This window comes from Squalius cephalus (genome assembly GCF_949319135.1).
Source record: "Squalius cephalus genome assembly, chromosome: 24".
In the NCBI taxonomy this organism is placed as follows: Eukaryota; Metazoa; Chordata; class Actinopteri; order Cypriniformes; family Leuciscidae; genus Squalius; species Squalius cephalus.
The window spans coordinates 3,532,669-3,548,586 of NC_137145.1; the positions used below are offsets into that span (position 1 = coordinate 3,532,669).

Consider the following 15,918-nt stretch of genomic DNA (forward strand, 5'->3'; position numbering starts at 1 on the left):
TCATCACATTTCCTCATTTCATTCTCAAATGTTCCTGATCTGACGTGTCTCTCATCCTTGTGTTTTCAGAGGCACTCCCCATTGCGGAGAATTTCTCCTTCAGTTTGGTGACGATGCTCTCAGATGTTGCCCAAATGGACGAGTCCATGCGGATCCAGGTGCGTTCATGAGGATTTAACATGCTGTTGTTTACCATGATTATCTGAATAAATCTACTTTTTCATTTTCAACATAAATATGAAGTTCCTTGTTTCCGTCAGTGTTTCTTTGATAATTAGCTTTAGACTAATTTGCTATCCTATTGTATTTAAAAAGAGAGGCTACATAACAAATGATCGTATTGAGAGATGTCAGTTATAATTTGATGTAACAAATACAAGTTTAATAAGTTGTATTACATCACTGACAGTACAACAGAGACAGTATGTCTCTCATTATCATTCATGTCAAATTAATTATGCTGTGCATCTGCCCTGATTGAGGTCTGAAGAGAAAAGAAAAGAGCAGAACTAATAGATTTAAATTCTCTCAAATCTCTTTCAGATTTTGGAGGCTGTGATGAACCTCATGCAGGTGCTACAGGAAATGTGTCAGAACATCGAAGGCCAAGATAAAGGTCAGTGTTTTCTTCCTATCCTGAATGCCATTCCTTATTTTTAGGTGTTCATGTGATATTCATAACTTTCATAATGTGAGTCAAAGCAATCACCTGGAAATAATGAAGAGTGGGATTTTATTTTATCCATCTGGATTTGATTGGATCAAGAAACATGGACTGTCAAATCATTGGTTAATATTTTAATTAATTACACTAAAGTTTTTTTGTGTAAGAAGTTTTTGAAAGAGTCTTCTGCTCACCAAGGCAGCATTTGATTAAAGATACAGTAAAAACAATAATATTGTGAAATATTATTACAATTAAAAAGTTCTAATATATTTTTAAACTGTAATTTGTTCCTGTGATCAAAGCTGAGTTTTCAGCATCATTACTCCAGTCTTCAGAGTCACATGATCCTTTAGAAATCACTCTAATATGATGATTTGTTGCTCAAGAAATTATTATTGTTGAAAATTAATGTTGAAAACATTTATATTTTTGGGGAAACCGTGATACATTTCATTTCAGGATTCTTGATGACTAAAAATTTTTTTTGTAAATGTATAAATCATTTTTTTTTATAAATGTCTTTACTGTCACTTTTGACCAATTTAATGCATTCTTGCTGAATAAAAGTATTATTAAAAAAAGAAATAAACATATATCTATATATATTTATTTATATATAAATAATATATTATTAAAGTTTATAATTATAGTTTTTTCTTTAGAATAATCACCAGATACATTTATTTAAAAATTAAGAAATTATTTAAAATTAAATAAAAAATGAATGAATTAATGAATGAATGGGGTCAATTTTGATTTCATGTTGACTTTGAATGGCTTAAAGGTGTTTTTCAGTGTGAAGTAATAATCCTCTCTCTTCTTTTTTTCCTACCCAGAATACCTGTGTAAATACACTGTGCCCTGTCTGCTCGGAGTGGTGCGAGCGTTTGGCCGCTACAGCAACACAGAGGAGCCACTGCTGTCTAAACTCTTCCCACGGGTCAGCCCTCAGACCTTGGGCACAGGAGAGGGGACGGAGGTGACCCGACGACGATCCTTTAACGATTTCCGCTCTATCCTACCCAGCTCGTTCCTCGCCGTCTACCCTACCGACTCTTTAAGCCGTAAAACCAGCAGTGTTCCCAGCATCTCACAACAGGTACCGAATGCATCTTCTCCCTCCACCATAGGGGCTTTCAACCCCGTAGTTCTAAGAGCTAGCCACCAGGGTGGTTCCCCGAGTACTAATGGTTCCCTTAGGAACGTTTTCCTGGTTGCATTCACACTGAAGTGACGTAAGCCGCGATTGTTGTTGTGACTTTTATTTTGAAGGCGCTGAGAACGCCAGCAGGAGCCTGAGCAAACAAACAGTGCTCGCATTCTCCATGTTCATTAGTTTAAGATCTGTCTAAGTCTAACAGTGCTGTCTAATACGTTATTAGATAGAACTGTTATATATAGAAAGTAGACAGTATATAAAAATGTATTAGCGTTTGCCGTGTGTTTGCTGTCTAGTGTTAGCCTGGAAATCCAGACCTAAATCTGAAAGATTAATGGTCTGGCATCGACTAATGAAAATCGGCCAGCTCGAGGGGCGGCACCAAGCATGCATTTGAAGATCTCACTGCACGCAATTAGATAACACTACGACCAATCACAACAAGCCCCATACGCTTAGCTACCAGCGGAGCTAACTGGTAGATTAGACTAAAACAGCAAAACAGCAAAAACACCCTTCTTGCAAAGGAAGGATTCGAGCGGTGTCTTCTGTTCCTGTTTTAGATAAAAGCCAAGTCTAACTCTTTCATTGTAGCGGCCAAAGCCATTTCAAACAACTGGTGTTCATCCATAGCCATCTTGCAATGTTTACTAATGACTTCGACCTCACAGCGCTGTCGTCATCTTTAACTCGCCTCTGGCCCGCCTATATCAGATAACCCGATGTGATTGGTGCAGCTCGGATACAAGGGCATATTTAATGAGCATCATTACTCGACGCCAGAGTAACTCGCTGAGCAAATTCAACTTGTGCTCTCGCGAGAACTCTGGATTTCCAGGGTAGTCTAGTGTCACTAGCTGAGCAGAAATACATAATCATGTTTCGCTTGGTCCCCTCAAAGTTGCGTTGAATTTTCTCCTTAGCTTAAAGGTTAAGAGTCCCATCTATCACTGTTTACCATGTTCGTTTGTGGAGTAAATATATAGGCTATAATCTGTGTGTTTACACAGTTTTTTTTAAAATGGCGGGTGCTGGTGTTTTCCATGCGTTCGGCCAATCAGCGAATGCTAATGTCATGGAAAGTTCCTGTAGTGCTGGTTTAGACCCTACTCTGAAGTAAGAGCTAAATTAGTTTCTCCAAAAGGAGTTCCTAGAACTAAAATAGTTCCTTGTTCCTGCGTTGAAAACACGCCAAAAAACGGGTACTTCCGCCAATAGTTCTAGTATCTATGAAAAGGTGCAAAAGAGAGGGTGAGAGGGTGTCTGCTTCTTTAAAACGAGACTGCAGCGATTAGGACATAAGCTATATAATGCCAACCAGTGTGATCAAACACTCTAGAGTAGCACATACATACTTCGGAAAAAAAAAAAATACTAGAATATCATTCGTTTTCACAGACTAAAATGCATGTTTGAGCTGTTTTAACCCAAAATATGTCAGTGTCATTGTTTTGTCTCAAGATGCACACAAGTAATGTTTTTTTCTAAGGAATGTTTACAAAAGCTACTTAGATGTCCTAACTGTACTATGGCCTAATCTGTGAAACCAGGCCTATAATATTTAGTCAATAGGTTAGTTGAAATGAAATTGAGATTTTTGTGTGTCTGTAATGACCTCTTTGTGTTTTATAGGCCAGTCCAGAGCGTGCCGGACTTCCTCCAGGTTCCCCTTCTGACCCTTCTGCTCCTTATTTTGAAGGTAACTTTAAAAAGAACAGCGTTTTTACAGGTTTGCTTACTTAGTATTTATTAATACAATTGACATGTTTGGACAAGGTTTTGATGGCCAAGAATGCTGTGTTGGTTTGATGTGTCCTGACGTGGTCTTGTTTGTGTGCTCCAGCTGGCTCATACTTGCCCGACGGCAGCGCTGTGGACCCAGACTACTATTTCTCCACCATAAGCTCGAGTTTCTCCGTCTCACCACTCTTCACGGGCAGCAACAGTAAAGAGTTTGATGTACCACTGGATTTACTGAGGCAGCTTCTGCAAATGGTCAGTGTTCTGCAGTGCCTTCAGATACAGTTTATTATATTGTACTTGTATGCGACCAGTGTTTTTATGTTTACTCTGTTCTTGTTCTGTATCTTCTTGGATAGGTTGAGCACTTTGTGTCAGAATCTTTTATGAAAACACTGGATCAGAATATGGTGTCAGTTCTAGAGGTATATGCTTTGATTCAGATCTCACTACTTTATGTTTGTTCTGTTCAAAAGACAATGTGTTGATTTGTGGAGCTTTGCTCTTTGTTACAGGTCAATGCGGCTGCTAATCTGAACTACAAGACGTTCAGTGATCCGCTGTATGTGGCCATTTTTAAAATGCTGAGGGACACTTTATACTACATGAAAGGTAAATGTAAATAAGTCAAATCACCTTTATTTCTATAGCACTTTTACAGTAATAAACAGGAAAATAATGATTCAGTGATGCAAACAGAATTCAGTTATACTATAAAGCAGCTCTAAAAAGACAATAGTGTCATTATTCAACTGAAATAGTATGTTAATTTTTTTTTTATTCTTTATTAATGATAATACAAATTATTGTTATATTATTATATATAAAGTTTTTAAATATTTATTATTATAACAAAATAACTACAATTTATTACCAATACAATCAAATAATATTTTGTCCTGTTATTCTTATTCTTATTAATCTATATTAATAAATCACAAATAAATGAAATTTTCAATGTATTAACCTTTTAAAATATATTATTTTTTGTGTTATTATTATTATTATTCATAATCTATTATATTTAATATTATAAATATCAAACAAATAAATTATTTATTTAAATGAATAGTAGAAAATGGGTATAAATGCTTAGATAAATGGCATAGAATAAAAATTTAAATAAAAAAAATGGGGGGGGGGGTTATATTAATATTTAGCATCTCTAAGACTTGCAGCTTTCAATAACTCCAATAGCTCCAGTAACTCCTATAACTGTTTGTGTTAATGTGACTGTTTGTGTGCTCAGACCTGCAGGTGTCGTACGTGAAGGAGGTTCATGACTTTGTCCTGGAGCAGTTCAGCAGCAGTCAGTCGGAGCTGCAGAGGATCCTGCATGACGTGGAGTATCTGCACAGCGAGCTGAACCCGCTCAAACTGCGCTGCCAGGCCAACGCCGCCTGCGTGGACCTCATGGTCTGGGCCGTCACGGAGGAACAGGGTGAGACTGAGGGAGTATTCTGGGAGCATTTGCTGCATGTATGTCATGATACACTCGGCTCATTCATTTATCGGCTTGTTTCTGCCAGGTGCGGAGAACCTTTGCACCAAACTGTCTGAGAAGCTGCAGTCTAAGACGTCTAGTAAAGTCATCATCGCTCACATGCCTCTGCTCATCTGCTGCTTACAGGTGCATCCTGAGTTTTGCCCCTCTCACAATGCACAAAGGAAATTATTATTTTGAACATTTTGGGGTTAAAATATGATATTTCATGTATAATTGTGCTACATGTGTTCTCAAAACAGGGTCTCGGACGGTTGTGTGAGCGTTTCCCTGTGGTGGCTCACTCAGTCACCATGTCTCTAAGAGATTTCTTGGTTGTACCTTCACCTGTGCTGGTGAAGCTCTACAAATATCACAGTCAGTACACCACAGGTGAGATCTTCCCCTTGATTTCATTCTTCATTGTGTCTAGGTTTATGCTGCTTGTGTCACGGTACATCAAAACAGAACAAAGTCTTGATTTTGGTCTCTACTAGATTAGGTTTTCATACTTAAATGTTAAACAAACACATTATTTTCCTCATATTCTGCATTGTTGCAGCTCGTCTCTTCCCAGTCTGTCAGTAACGCTCTGTTTAGTTCCTGTCTCTATGAAGCCCCTCCTTCTGAAAGGCACACTGTGCTCTGATTGGTCGACTGGACCAGTGTGTTGTGATTAGTCAAGCGCTTCGAGTGTGTTTGGAAAATGTCCCGCCCCTTTCCATAACCGCCAGTTTAACACACTACTAACTAACTCAACCAGGCCCCGCCCCTTTATTCTGCATATGAATTATTATAATGAGGAATATTGTGACGTGTTCATTCCCGGAAGAAACTCAAGACTACAATGGAGGCGTTTCAGGGAGTTCAGAAACACTGACACTGATATAGAGAAGAACTCCCGCTGGAGGGACTTTGTACTTTCTGACCATTTTTTAATGCTCAAACAGCAACATTACACACTAAAGAAAGATGAATGTGTTAAAAAACATTATAGGTGCTCTTTAAAAAATATAAACCGTGCTCAGTGCAAGTAGTCTAACTCCATTTCCCACTAAACAGGAACAGGCGAGATCAAGATCCATGTGACCAATGAGCATTCCCAGTCCACCTTCAGTTCTCACGCCAGTAGGAAGAGTCAGCCGTCCATGTACGAGCAGCTCCGAGACATCTCCATTGACAATATATGCAGGTAAACCTCCTCTGTACTTTTGAAAATGTTTTCAGATGAAAGTTATGCCTAATTTCTGTGCATAATTTACATAAAATTCATCCTTTACAATATGTGAGATTAGGAAAAATGCGTTCCAAATCATATTATGCAAAAGATGTCCGGAAAGCATAGTTATTGTGATTTTCAAAGTGAGCATCTGTGCATGTTTTTTTTTTTTTTTGCTAATATTGCCAACATTTCCTTTAGACTGCATTGTGCAATTTAGCATTTGCAATTTTATGACTTTAATTGTGACATACAATTTAATGTGTTTCAATAATGACATCCTACTGTTTTGGGTCAGTAATTATTATTTTAAAGAAATGAATGCATTTATACATCAAGGATTAAACTGTTTATAATGTTACACAAGATTTCTATTTCAATTCAATCTTGTTCTTTTGAATTTTTTATTCATCGAAGAATCTAGAATGATTCTATTGTATGATTTTGCAGTTTTTCATAAGGTTAACCACAGTTACTAAACACTAATAAGTAACTATTTTTGTTAATCCAGGTGTTTAAAGGCAGGGTTGTCCATGGACTCAGTCATCGTTGAGGCTTTCCTTGCCAGTCTTTCCAATCGTCTCTACATCTCGCAGGAAAATGACAAGTATGTTCTGACTTTAAATCAAATCTCATTCATCTTAATCCAACTTTCTTTCTTATTGTTAATTAAATACTTAGTCTTTTAAATCATTATTTCCAGAAGCTCTCATCTAATAGTAGCCTAAAGTAGCATTTAAATTCGGCATGAAACAGAAGTAGACAGTCAATAGTTTCTTCTTCCCTATTGTGACGTATATCTGAGTGAAACGGCTTCCTGAAAGGAGAACAAATGTAGTGCGGGACTTGATTTTGCCCTTGGGGAATTGAATGAATGGTTGTGGTTTGCTATTGGTGGATCTCATGTGAGTGACAGGTTGCCCCGCCCTCGTCATCAGAGTAGAGAAGAGATGCTGCAAGAGGGATTGGAAGTTATTCTGATCTAAGATTATGAAGCACATGAATTAAAAAAAAAAATATTGATGTGCACGGATAAATCATTTAAAATAAATACTGCAGTATTTAATAAAAAATTCCATAATGTATAAAAGTGAGAAACACATTGTGTGTCTCTCTCCCGCAGGGAAGCCCACCTCATCCCAGATCACACCATCCGAGCATTAGGGCACATCGCCGTGGCTCTGAGAGACACTCCCCGTGTGATGGAGCCCATCCTACAGATCCTACAGCAGAAGTTCTGCCAGCCGCCGTCCCAGCTGGACGTGCTCATCATAGATCAGCTGGGCTGTATGGTCATCACCGGGAACGTACGCCAAACTTCTGTCTTCTGTCATAGGGAGTGTTTTGGTCAGTCTCCTAGTGCTAACGTCTCCTTATATCTGTTTGTCTCCGGCAGCAATACATTTATCAGGAAGTCTGGAACTTGTTCCAGCAGATAAGTGTGAAGGCCAGCTCGATGGTTTACTCCACCAAAGACTACAAGGATCATGGATACAGGTGATTATTCCCTGGGGATTTCTTTGGTATTTTGGCATTACCAAGGAAAATCATATTAATCTCAATAGATAATATCAAGTTGTGCCCTAAATTGTCCTCAATATTCTGTTTCACTCATAAATGTCACATCATAGTTTTTTTCACCCATTTTTTTAATACAAAGTAAAAAACTTGTGATGAATGCAATAAACAACACTGTGTCAGCAACAAATAATATAAATAAATAATAATAATAACAAATTCTAGCTCAATTAACAACAATAAAAAAATAAAAAATAAAAAAAATATATATATGTGTGTGTGTGTGTGTGAGTATTATTACTCCAGTCTTCAGTGTCACATTATCCTTCAGAAATCATTCTAATATGATGATTTGCTGCTTAAGCTTCATGCATTTGTTGAAACCACAATACTGCAATTCATAATTATCAGATAAAAAATATATTTTTTTAAACATAGAACATTACATTGAAACATTGAAAATAATAAGAAATGATTCTTGAGCAGCAAATCAGCATATTAGAATGAATTCTGAAGGATCATGTGACACTGAAGACTGGAGGAATGATGCTGAAAATTCAGCTTTGATCACAGGAATAAATTACACTTTAAAAAATATTAATTTAAAAAACAGTTCTTTTAAATTTGAATAATAGCACAATATTGCTGTTTTTACTGTATTTTTAAGTATGAGAGACGTCTCTCAAAAACACGAAAAAATCTTAATCAAATGATGATTTCAAACTTTTGATGCATTATGATATAGATACATACACATGAAAAGTACTGACAATAATAGTAAGCAGGACACTAGCGCATCACAGAATATAAATGCTTTTCATAAGTGCATCTTTAACATGTCAGTTATCTCAGTATTGTCGTGTTCGGTGCAGACACTGTTCTCTGGCCGTGATCAACGCTCTGGCCAACATCGCAGCGAACCTGCAGACAGAGCAGATGGTGGACGAGCTGCTGGTGAATCTGCTGGAGTTGTTTGTGCAGCTGGGACTGGAAGGGAAACGAGCCAGTGAAAGAGCCAGCGAGAAGGGTCCGGCCCTCAAGGTATCGTGTCTTCAGATTAAAGTCCTTTATTGCTATTTCTCTACTTCATTGTAGGACAAGCATGCTTGTGTAGCATGTCTTGCATTCTTTACATGGACTGCTGTTGTCAATGTAAAGACATCCTGAATGTTACATGATAATAAAAGAGGGAATGTAGAAATGCAGTGTGGTTTGCTACAGAAAGGATTGTTTTAATTCAGACCAGATCATCAGTGTTAATGCTGTAATATGATTTGTCCTTAGACTTCACAGGTGACTGTTGAAAAGTCATGAAATATTTAGTTTCTAAATTGCATTGTTTGAGTAAAGTAGTGTTTCTGCTTTTAAATATATCTTATGTTCATTTTTCCTCAGGCATCCAGCAGCGCTGGGAATTTAGGAGTTCTCATTCCTGTCATTGCTGTGGTAAGAGAATGGGATTTCTGCTAATGTGACTCAATGTACTGTATACAGTCTATATAGCGTGTAATTACAGTACGCTAAATATATTTTTTAATTTTTGTCACTCACTATTGGTCAACACTGCCTTGATGTCACAGATTTGTTCTTTTAATGTCTAGTTCATGATTTAGAATTGAATATTTGGTTGTTATTTACATGCATGTTTAGATTTAAGCTAATCAGATTTATTAGAAAAGATGCATTTATATTTAAGTCACTGTTTTTAACCTATAGTTGTTTTGTTGAACCATAAATGGATATAAAAAATAAACATGAATAGATTATAAAATTGAGATTTGCACATTTTTAAAAAGTGCTTACTTGGGATAAATCAGACTGTATTTGTTGCAAAATTTGATCAAATGAACACACTGTATTTCCCCACAGTCTGCACATTTCATTATTTTGGTTAAATCCTGATTGTGTCACTTTGTTCATAATTTAATCTGTCTGCTTTTCTATCTTATAGCTGACCAAACGTTTGCCGGCCATAAAAGAGGCCAAACCGAGACTTCAAAAGCTGTTCAGAGATTTCTGGCTATATTCGGTTGTGATGGGCTTCGCTGTTGAGGGCTCAGGTCAGATATTTGTCTTTTATATATCACTTATATATAAGCCAACATACATTTGTAGCTGTTTATTTTCTCTGTTTGTTGAAGATTAAACAATATACTATTACTTGTGATAAAATTATTACCTGGTAAAAATAACTGAAGGCCCCGATATACTCACGGCGAAGATCTTTTTTGTTCTTCCTTTAGGGATAAAAAGATGTTAGAAATATCTTTGGAGCGATATACTGTTAGCGAACATCCTGACTCCACCCGCACTGCTACCAGAGGTGTTTAGATGAATATGTAAATATAGAGGCACTCTTTATACAATAGATTGCTTAAAACTAAGCAAGCAGCTTTACAGTATTATACATGAAAAACAGTGGCAGTGTCACTTTCAGTTAGAATTACAACTTAAATTTTTACTATTAAGCAGCTCTCCAGTGTGTTCAAGTTTTTAATGTGCGTTCACGCCATGTCTTAATTACCGAAATTGTGAGATTTCAACTTGTAAAAAGCATTCAAGTCCTCGTAGAGCTTGTAAATACAACTTGTAGGCTGGGAGTTTTCTGAGAGCTCCTACTTGTACCATAATTGTACGCATAATTCCCAGTCCAAGGACGGCTCAGAGTGTGTGTTGTCATCTCGAAATTTCGGTATTTACGACATGGTGTGAACTCGTTTCTCACCTTGACGGACTGAAGAGAAGTGAACTGGAGAAAATTCCATGTCAAAGAAGGCGGAGCCTCAGAGCCACACCTACCTATTACATCATTGCCACAGACCAATGGTAGTTTAAAGGTGTTTACCAGCCTAAAGTTTGCTTTGGTGAGCTGCTTCGGACTCAGAAACGAACTTCGTTTTGACCAGATTTAGTTCGAAATGACGTCACACCAGTTCATCCTTTGATTTCGCTTGAAGTATATCTGGGCCTTGAAGGAAGCCTTGTAATAATACTGCTACTGAATGCAGTGTTTATAATACTCCAATATTAATTGATTGAAATCCAATGTTTTGGTCTGAACATTGATGATATCTTCAGCTGATTTTGAGAAATCTTCTTCAGGTTTGTGGCCGGAGGAGTGGTATGAGGGAGTGTGTGAGATCGCAACCAAATCCCCCCTGCTGACGTTCCCGAGCGGAGAACCGCTGCGCTCAGAACTGCAGTATAACTCCGCCCTGAAGAACGACACCGTCACTCCGGTACTGCTTTATTTCTTGTTATTAAATCTCAGATTGTTCCAATATCGCCAAATCAGAATGATGATTTTGGTCAATTCCGACACCATACAAGCATTTTCGGTCCCACTTTATGTTAAGTGTCTTTAACTACTATTTTAATTAATAATTTGATACAATGCATACTGTACATGTTTTTACATTGTACTTCTATTTTAAAATACCTACATGTACGACGTACAGCTGTAATTATGCTTGTACAGCACTTTGGTAAAAAAATATTTCTTTTAAAATGTGCTCTATAAATAAACTTTGATATGATTATTTCTGAAATAACATCTATAATTTCAATTCGCTTACACTTTAACCCACCCTTAATCTTACCCATGCCACCAAACCTGTGCCTAACTGTACCCGTATCACACCTCAATAGCAGCAAATGTGTGTTTGCAATACAACATGAACACATGAAGTTCATTGATGTCCTCCATTCATTTGCCACAGGTTGAGCCGGTCGTGACAAATGTGGGGGCTCGTCCGGGATTTGAACCCGGGACCTCTCGCATATAAATAACTAAAACTAAATAAACTAAAAGTAAAAGCAAAACCTTAAACACTATGTAGACAAATAAAAATCTATAATAGTATATCAGTGATACTAAAATAACACTGAATTTTGCATCACCAAGTGTCATGATTCATTGACACTGTCATTGTTAAACTGAATGTGTTTCTAGGCCGAGTTGAATGATTTGAGGGGAACCATCATTAATCTCCTGGATCCTCCTCCTGAGGTCGCTGCGCTCATCAATAAACTGGACTTTGCCATGTCCACCTACCTCCTGTCCGTCTACCGGCTGGAGTACATGAGGTACGAGGGAACGCCACTCGTGTCTGATGATTTGTTTTTTGTCTGAACAGTCACATGACCTCTTGTAACTTCTCAGGGTGTTACGCTCACTGGATTCTGATCGTTTCCAAGTGATGTTTCGTTATTTTGAAGACCGAGCTATCCAGAAGGATAAATCAGGTGGGGTAAACCTTTTGTTTCTAGAGGATTTAAGGAATATTTTGTAACCTCTTTTAATGCACTACAGACAAAACCATGTTTTTTTTTATTTGTATTTTTTATGCACTGATCAGTTTTGAGATTTTGGGCTATTTTGCTTCCATAACATGTCTTCTTTCAAGCTAGTGGGAAGAAAACATCCAAAATAGACATATATGTGTTTTATATCTATTTTATTACACTTTATCTATTTTTGTCTGTAGATTTCAATTATAATACATGTCTTATAATGCGATTTTTAAAGTGAGATTTTTCTCCACTTAAGCAGCACTTATACCAAACTTTACAGTTTTATTCCTATCTATATTCTGAAGGGTTTTACTGAGGTGTTTGTTCATATATCATTCACCTCACATTTATATTACATTTTATTGCTAAAAACATGGTGAATTTATTTTTGTAAGTATTTTCTGTTTTAGAGAAAAATCAAAAATGCTGTCAGCAAAAAAATAAACAATTTTGAATTTTGAGCCTTACTTTATCCAATTTTCAGATTTCGATTCTGGAAATCTATGCACATTTATTCATCATTTATGCCTATTAAACATAGCATTTCAGAGAACTTGTAATACAAAATGAAATGTCTTAATGTACTGAGATTAAACTGGAGAAGTGTCTTTTAGTTAAAACTTGCCCTACTCACCTGTGGCGTCTTGCCTAAAGATTCAAGTTAGCAAATCTATTAATTTGACAGCTTTGATGTGATTATGTCTTTGTTATTTCCTCTCAGGAATGATGCAGTGTGTCATTGCAGTGGGTGACAAGGTCTTTGATGTCTTTCTTCAGATGATGGCTGACAAGGTAAATGAAAACTGAAGTGCTAAATGCTTAACGTGAACAGCTTTAGCATCTCTTCCTAACAAGACTCAAATTAAGAACATGAACCACTTTTCCCCTAGGATAAGACCAAAGCCCATGAGGAGGAGTTAGAAAGTCATGCTCAGTTCCTGTTGGTCAACTTCAACCACATTCACAAGAGAATCCGAAGAGTGGCTGACAAATATCTGTCAGGACTCGCTGAGACGTGGGTGCTTCTCCATTACAAGAAAATTACTATATTAAACCATATTCTCTTGAGATGTTGTTTCTGTTGATATGATTAAGAATCAATTTTAACATTGAACTGGTAAAGTTAGTGTTTTTAGGTGGGTTGGTTGATTATCGGTCATCTCACAAACAGTAGAAATAGTGTCTCAGTTTGATTTCTTCTTCTTGAACGTTGGAACCTTGTCTCTTTGTTTTTCTTCTAGTTTCCCACACTTGTTGTGGAGCGGCCGTGTCCTGAGGACCATGCTGGATATATTACAGACCCTGTCTCTTTCACTCAGCGCTGTATGTGCTTCTTCCTTTGCTCAGATCAATTTAATGTGTTTCCTCATTTGGAGATTTGTGACAGGAGATGTTTATGATACATTATTGATTTTAAAATCTTGAACTGTTCTTCAGGACATCCACAAAGACCAGCCGTATTATGACATACCGGACACCCCGTATCGCATCACAGTGCCAGATACATATGAGGCCAGAGAGGTACGTTTTCTTCTCTTATTTATTTATTTTACACTTATTTAAATCACAGGAATATGTACAGTTCCGGTGAAAAATCTGGAAACATTACTATTTTTTTATGTTTTTTAAAGAAGTCTTATGCTCATCAAGCCTGCTTTTTTTTAAATCAATAATACAGAAAAAACAGTAATATTAAGCAGCACAACTGTTTCCAAAATTGATAATAAATCAGCAAATTAGAAGGATTTCTGAAGTATCATGTGACACTGAAGACTGGAGTAATGGCTGATAAAAATTCAGCTTTGCATCACAGAAATAAATTATATTTTAAAGTATATTAAAATAGAAAACCATTATTTTAAATTGTAATAATATTTCACAATATTACTTTTTTTTTCTGTATTTTTTATCAAATAAATGCAGGCTTGGTGAACATAAGAGACTTTCAAAAACATTAAAAATATTATTTCCTAACTTTTGACCGGTACTGGTAACGATATTTATTTATATGATATTTATATTTATTTATACATTTATAATTTATAAATGTAAATCTGCTTGATTTTTACTATTACTTAAAAAAAAGATTCGGGATAAAAATTAGCATAAAAAAGCATAGATGTGAAATTTGGCTTTTTATGAAAAAGCATGCTATTGCATATGTGTAAGTGATACATTTGGGATGTCATATGTCACGTGTAGAGCATAGTGAAAGACTTCGCTGCCCGCTGTGGAGAAATCCTTAAAGAGGCCATGAAATGGGCGCCATCGGTCACCAAATCTCACCTACAGGTTTGGATTCCCATTAAAAAAATAAAAACATTAGAGATTTGACTTAAGCAGTATCACCCTCTGCAATAACATCATCAATGTATTGTCCACAGGAATACCTGAATAAGCATCAGAACTGGGTGTCGGGTCTGTCTCAGCACACGGGTCTGGCTATGGCCACTGAGAGCATCCTGCACTTTGCCGGATACAATCGCCAGAGCACCAGTCTGGGTGTAAGATGGACGACTTGTGTTGTGTTTTATTTCATGCTGAAGGGATATTGACTAGTTCATCAGTGATTAAATAACCAAAAAGTATGTTTTCTCTCATTTCAGACCACTCAGCTCACAGAGAGACCAACATGTGTGAAGAAAGACTACTCTAACTTCATGGCCTCCCTTAACCTTAGAAACCGCTATGCTGGAGAGGTAGTGCTAAATAATAAAGCAGATGCTGTTGGGTATTTTATGAAAAAAGCATTAGTCTTAACTCCTCACATGTCTCGTATGCAGGTGGCAGGGATGATCCATTTCTCAGAGGCCACGCGGAGCACGTCGGACCTGAATAAGCTGATGATTCGTCAGATGAATGAAGCTCTGGACGGAGGCCAGCCAGAAGCCTTCACTGAAGCCATGTTCAAAATGGCTGCGCTGTTGATCAGCTCCAAAGGCATGTCACTTCATTGCAAGCCATACGCCAACAGTAGATCTTCATCATGTTGGATTGCAGTAATGTACATTTCATAATCAGCTGTTAAAGTATACCACAAAAAATGTTAAATTTCACATTCAAAGTCTTGATTTAGTTTTTGGGGTCTAGTAGAATAAGTTTTCATTCTTGAATGTTCAAAAAACACATAATTTTCCCTCATATTCTCCATTGTTGCAGCTCGTCTCTTCCCAGTCTGTCAGTAACGCTCTGTTTAGTTCCTGTCTCTATGAAGCCCCTCCTTCTGAAAAGCACACTGTGCTCTGATTGGTCGGCTGGATCAGTGTGTTGTGATTGGTCAAGAGCTTCAAGACTGTTTGGGAAATGTCCCGCCCCTTACCATAACCACCAGTTTAACACACTACTAACTAACTCAACCAGGCCCCGCCCCTTTATTCTGCGTACCGGTATGAATTATTTAAATGAGGAATATTGTAACATGTTCGTTCCCGGAAGACACTCAAGACTACAATGGAGGCGTTTTAGGGAGTTCAGAAACACTGACACTGATATAGAGAATAGTGACTTTGTGCTTCGTATCAGTTTTCATGGAAACATTACACACTAAAGAAAGTTGAACATGTAAAAAAGCATAATAGGACCCCTTTAAGAAAGTAAATAGAGTATTGATTGTTGTATTTATTGTGTAGAATGGGACCCTCAGCTACTGCATCAACTGTGCTGGTCTCCATTAAAGATGTTTACGGAGAATGGCATGGAAACGGCTATAGCCTGCTGGGAATGGCTCCTGGCTGGAAGGACAGGTGTTGAAGTCCCGGTAAGACACACATGTAAACGCAGCTTCATCACAATCCCAATATTTCATTATATCAATACCAAGTCCAGTCAAATTTATGTAT

The 15,918-nt window shown here is 37.1% G+C and overlaps 1 protein-coding gene across 2 annotated transcripts in view; it reads left to right on the forward strand.

Moving 5' to 3' along the window:
* Positions 1-15,918, forward strand: part of pi4kaa (phosphatidylinositol 4-kinase, catalytic, alpha a) — a 39,156-nt gene that overhangs the window by 2,753 nt on the left and 20,485 nt on the right. For both annotated transcript variants that reach the window (XM_079861184.1, XM_079861185.1), the window contains exons 4-32: positions 70-158; positions 544-616; positions 1,504-1,766; positions 3,459-3,525; positions 3,670-3,821; positions 3,926-3,991; positions 4,082-4,178; positions 4,816-5,007; positions 5,096-5,196; positions 5,313-5,442; positions 6,112-6,241; positions 6,780-6,875; positions 7,392-7,575; positions 7,665-7,765; positions 8,659-8,827; positions 9,182-9,232; positions 9,738-9,846; positions 10,889-11,025; positions 11,739-11,872; positions 11,949-12,031; positions 12,801-12,871; positions 12,970-13,094; positions 13,321-13,402; positions 13,517-13,600; positions 14,282-14,371; positions 14,464-14,583; positions 14,686-14,778; positions 14,863-15,019; positions 15,709-15,836. In XM_079861184.1, the coding sequence (XP_079717310.1) occupies positions 70-158; positions 544-616; positions 1,504-1,766; positions 3,459-3,525; positions 3,670-3,821; positions 3,926-3,991; positions 4,082-4,178; positions 4,816-5,007; positions 5,096-5,196; positions 5,313-5,442; positions 6,112-6,241; positions 6,780-6,875; positions 7,392-7,575; positions 7,665-7,765; positions 8,659-8,827; positions 9,182-9,232; positions 9,738-9,846; positions 10,889-11,025; positions 11,739-11,872; positions 11,949-12,031; positions 12,801-12,871; positions 12,970-13,094; positions 13,321-13,402; positions 13,517-13,600; positions 14,282-14,371; positions 14,464-14,583; positions 14,686-14,778; positions 14,863-15,019; positions 15,709-15,836 (3,374 nt within the window). The remainder of the gene's footprint in view (positions 1-69; positions 159-543; positions 617-1,503; positions 1,767-3,458; positions 3,526-3,669; positions 3,822-3,925; positions 3,992-4,081; positions 4,179-4,815; positions 5,008-5,095; positions 5,197-5,312; positions 5,443-6,111; positions 6,242-6,779; positions 6,876-7,391; positions 7,576-7,664; positions 7,766-8,658; positions 8,828-9,181; positions 9,233-9,737; positions 9,847-10,888; positions 11,026-11,738; positions 11,873-11,948; positions 12,032-12,800; positions 12,872-12,969; positions 13,095-13,320; positions 13,403-13,516; positions 13,601-14,281; positions 14,372-14,463; positions 14,584-14,685; positions 14,779-14,862; positions 15,020-15,708; positions 15,837-15,918) is intronic.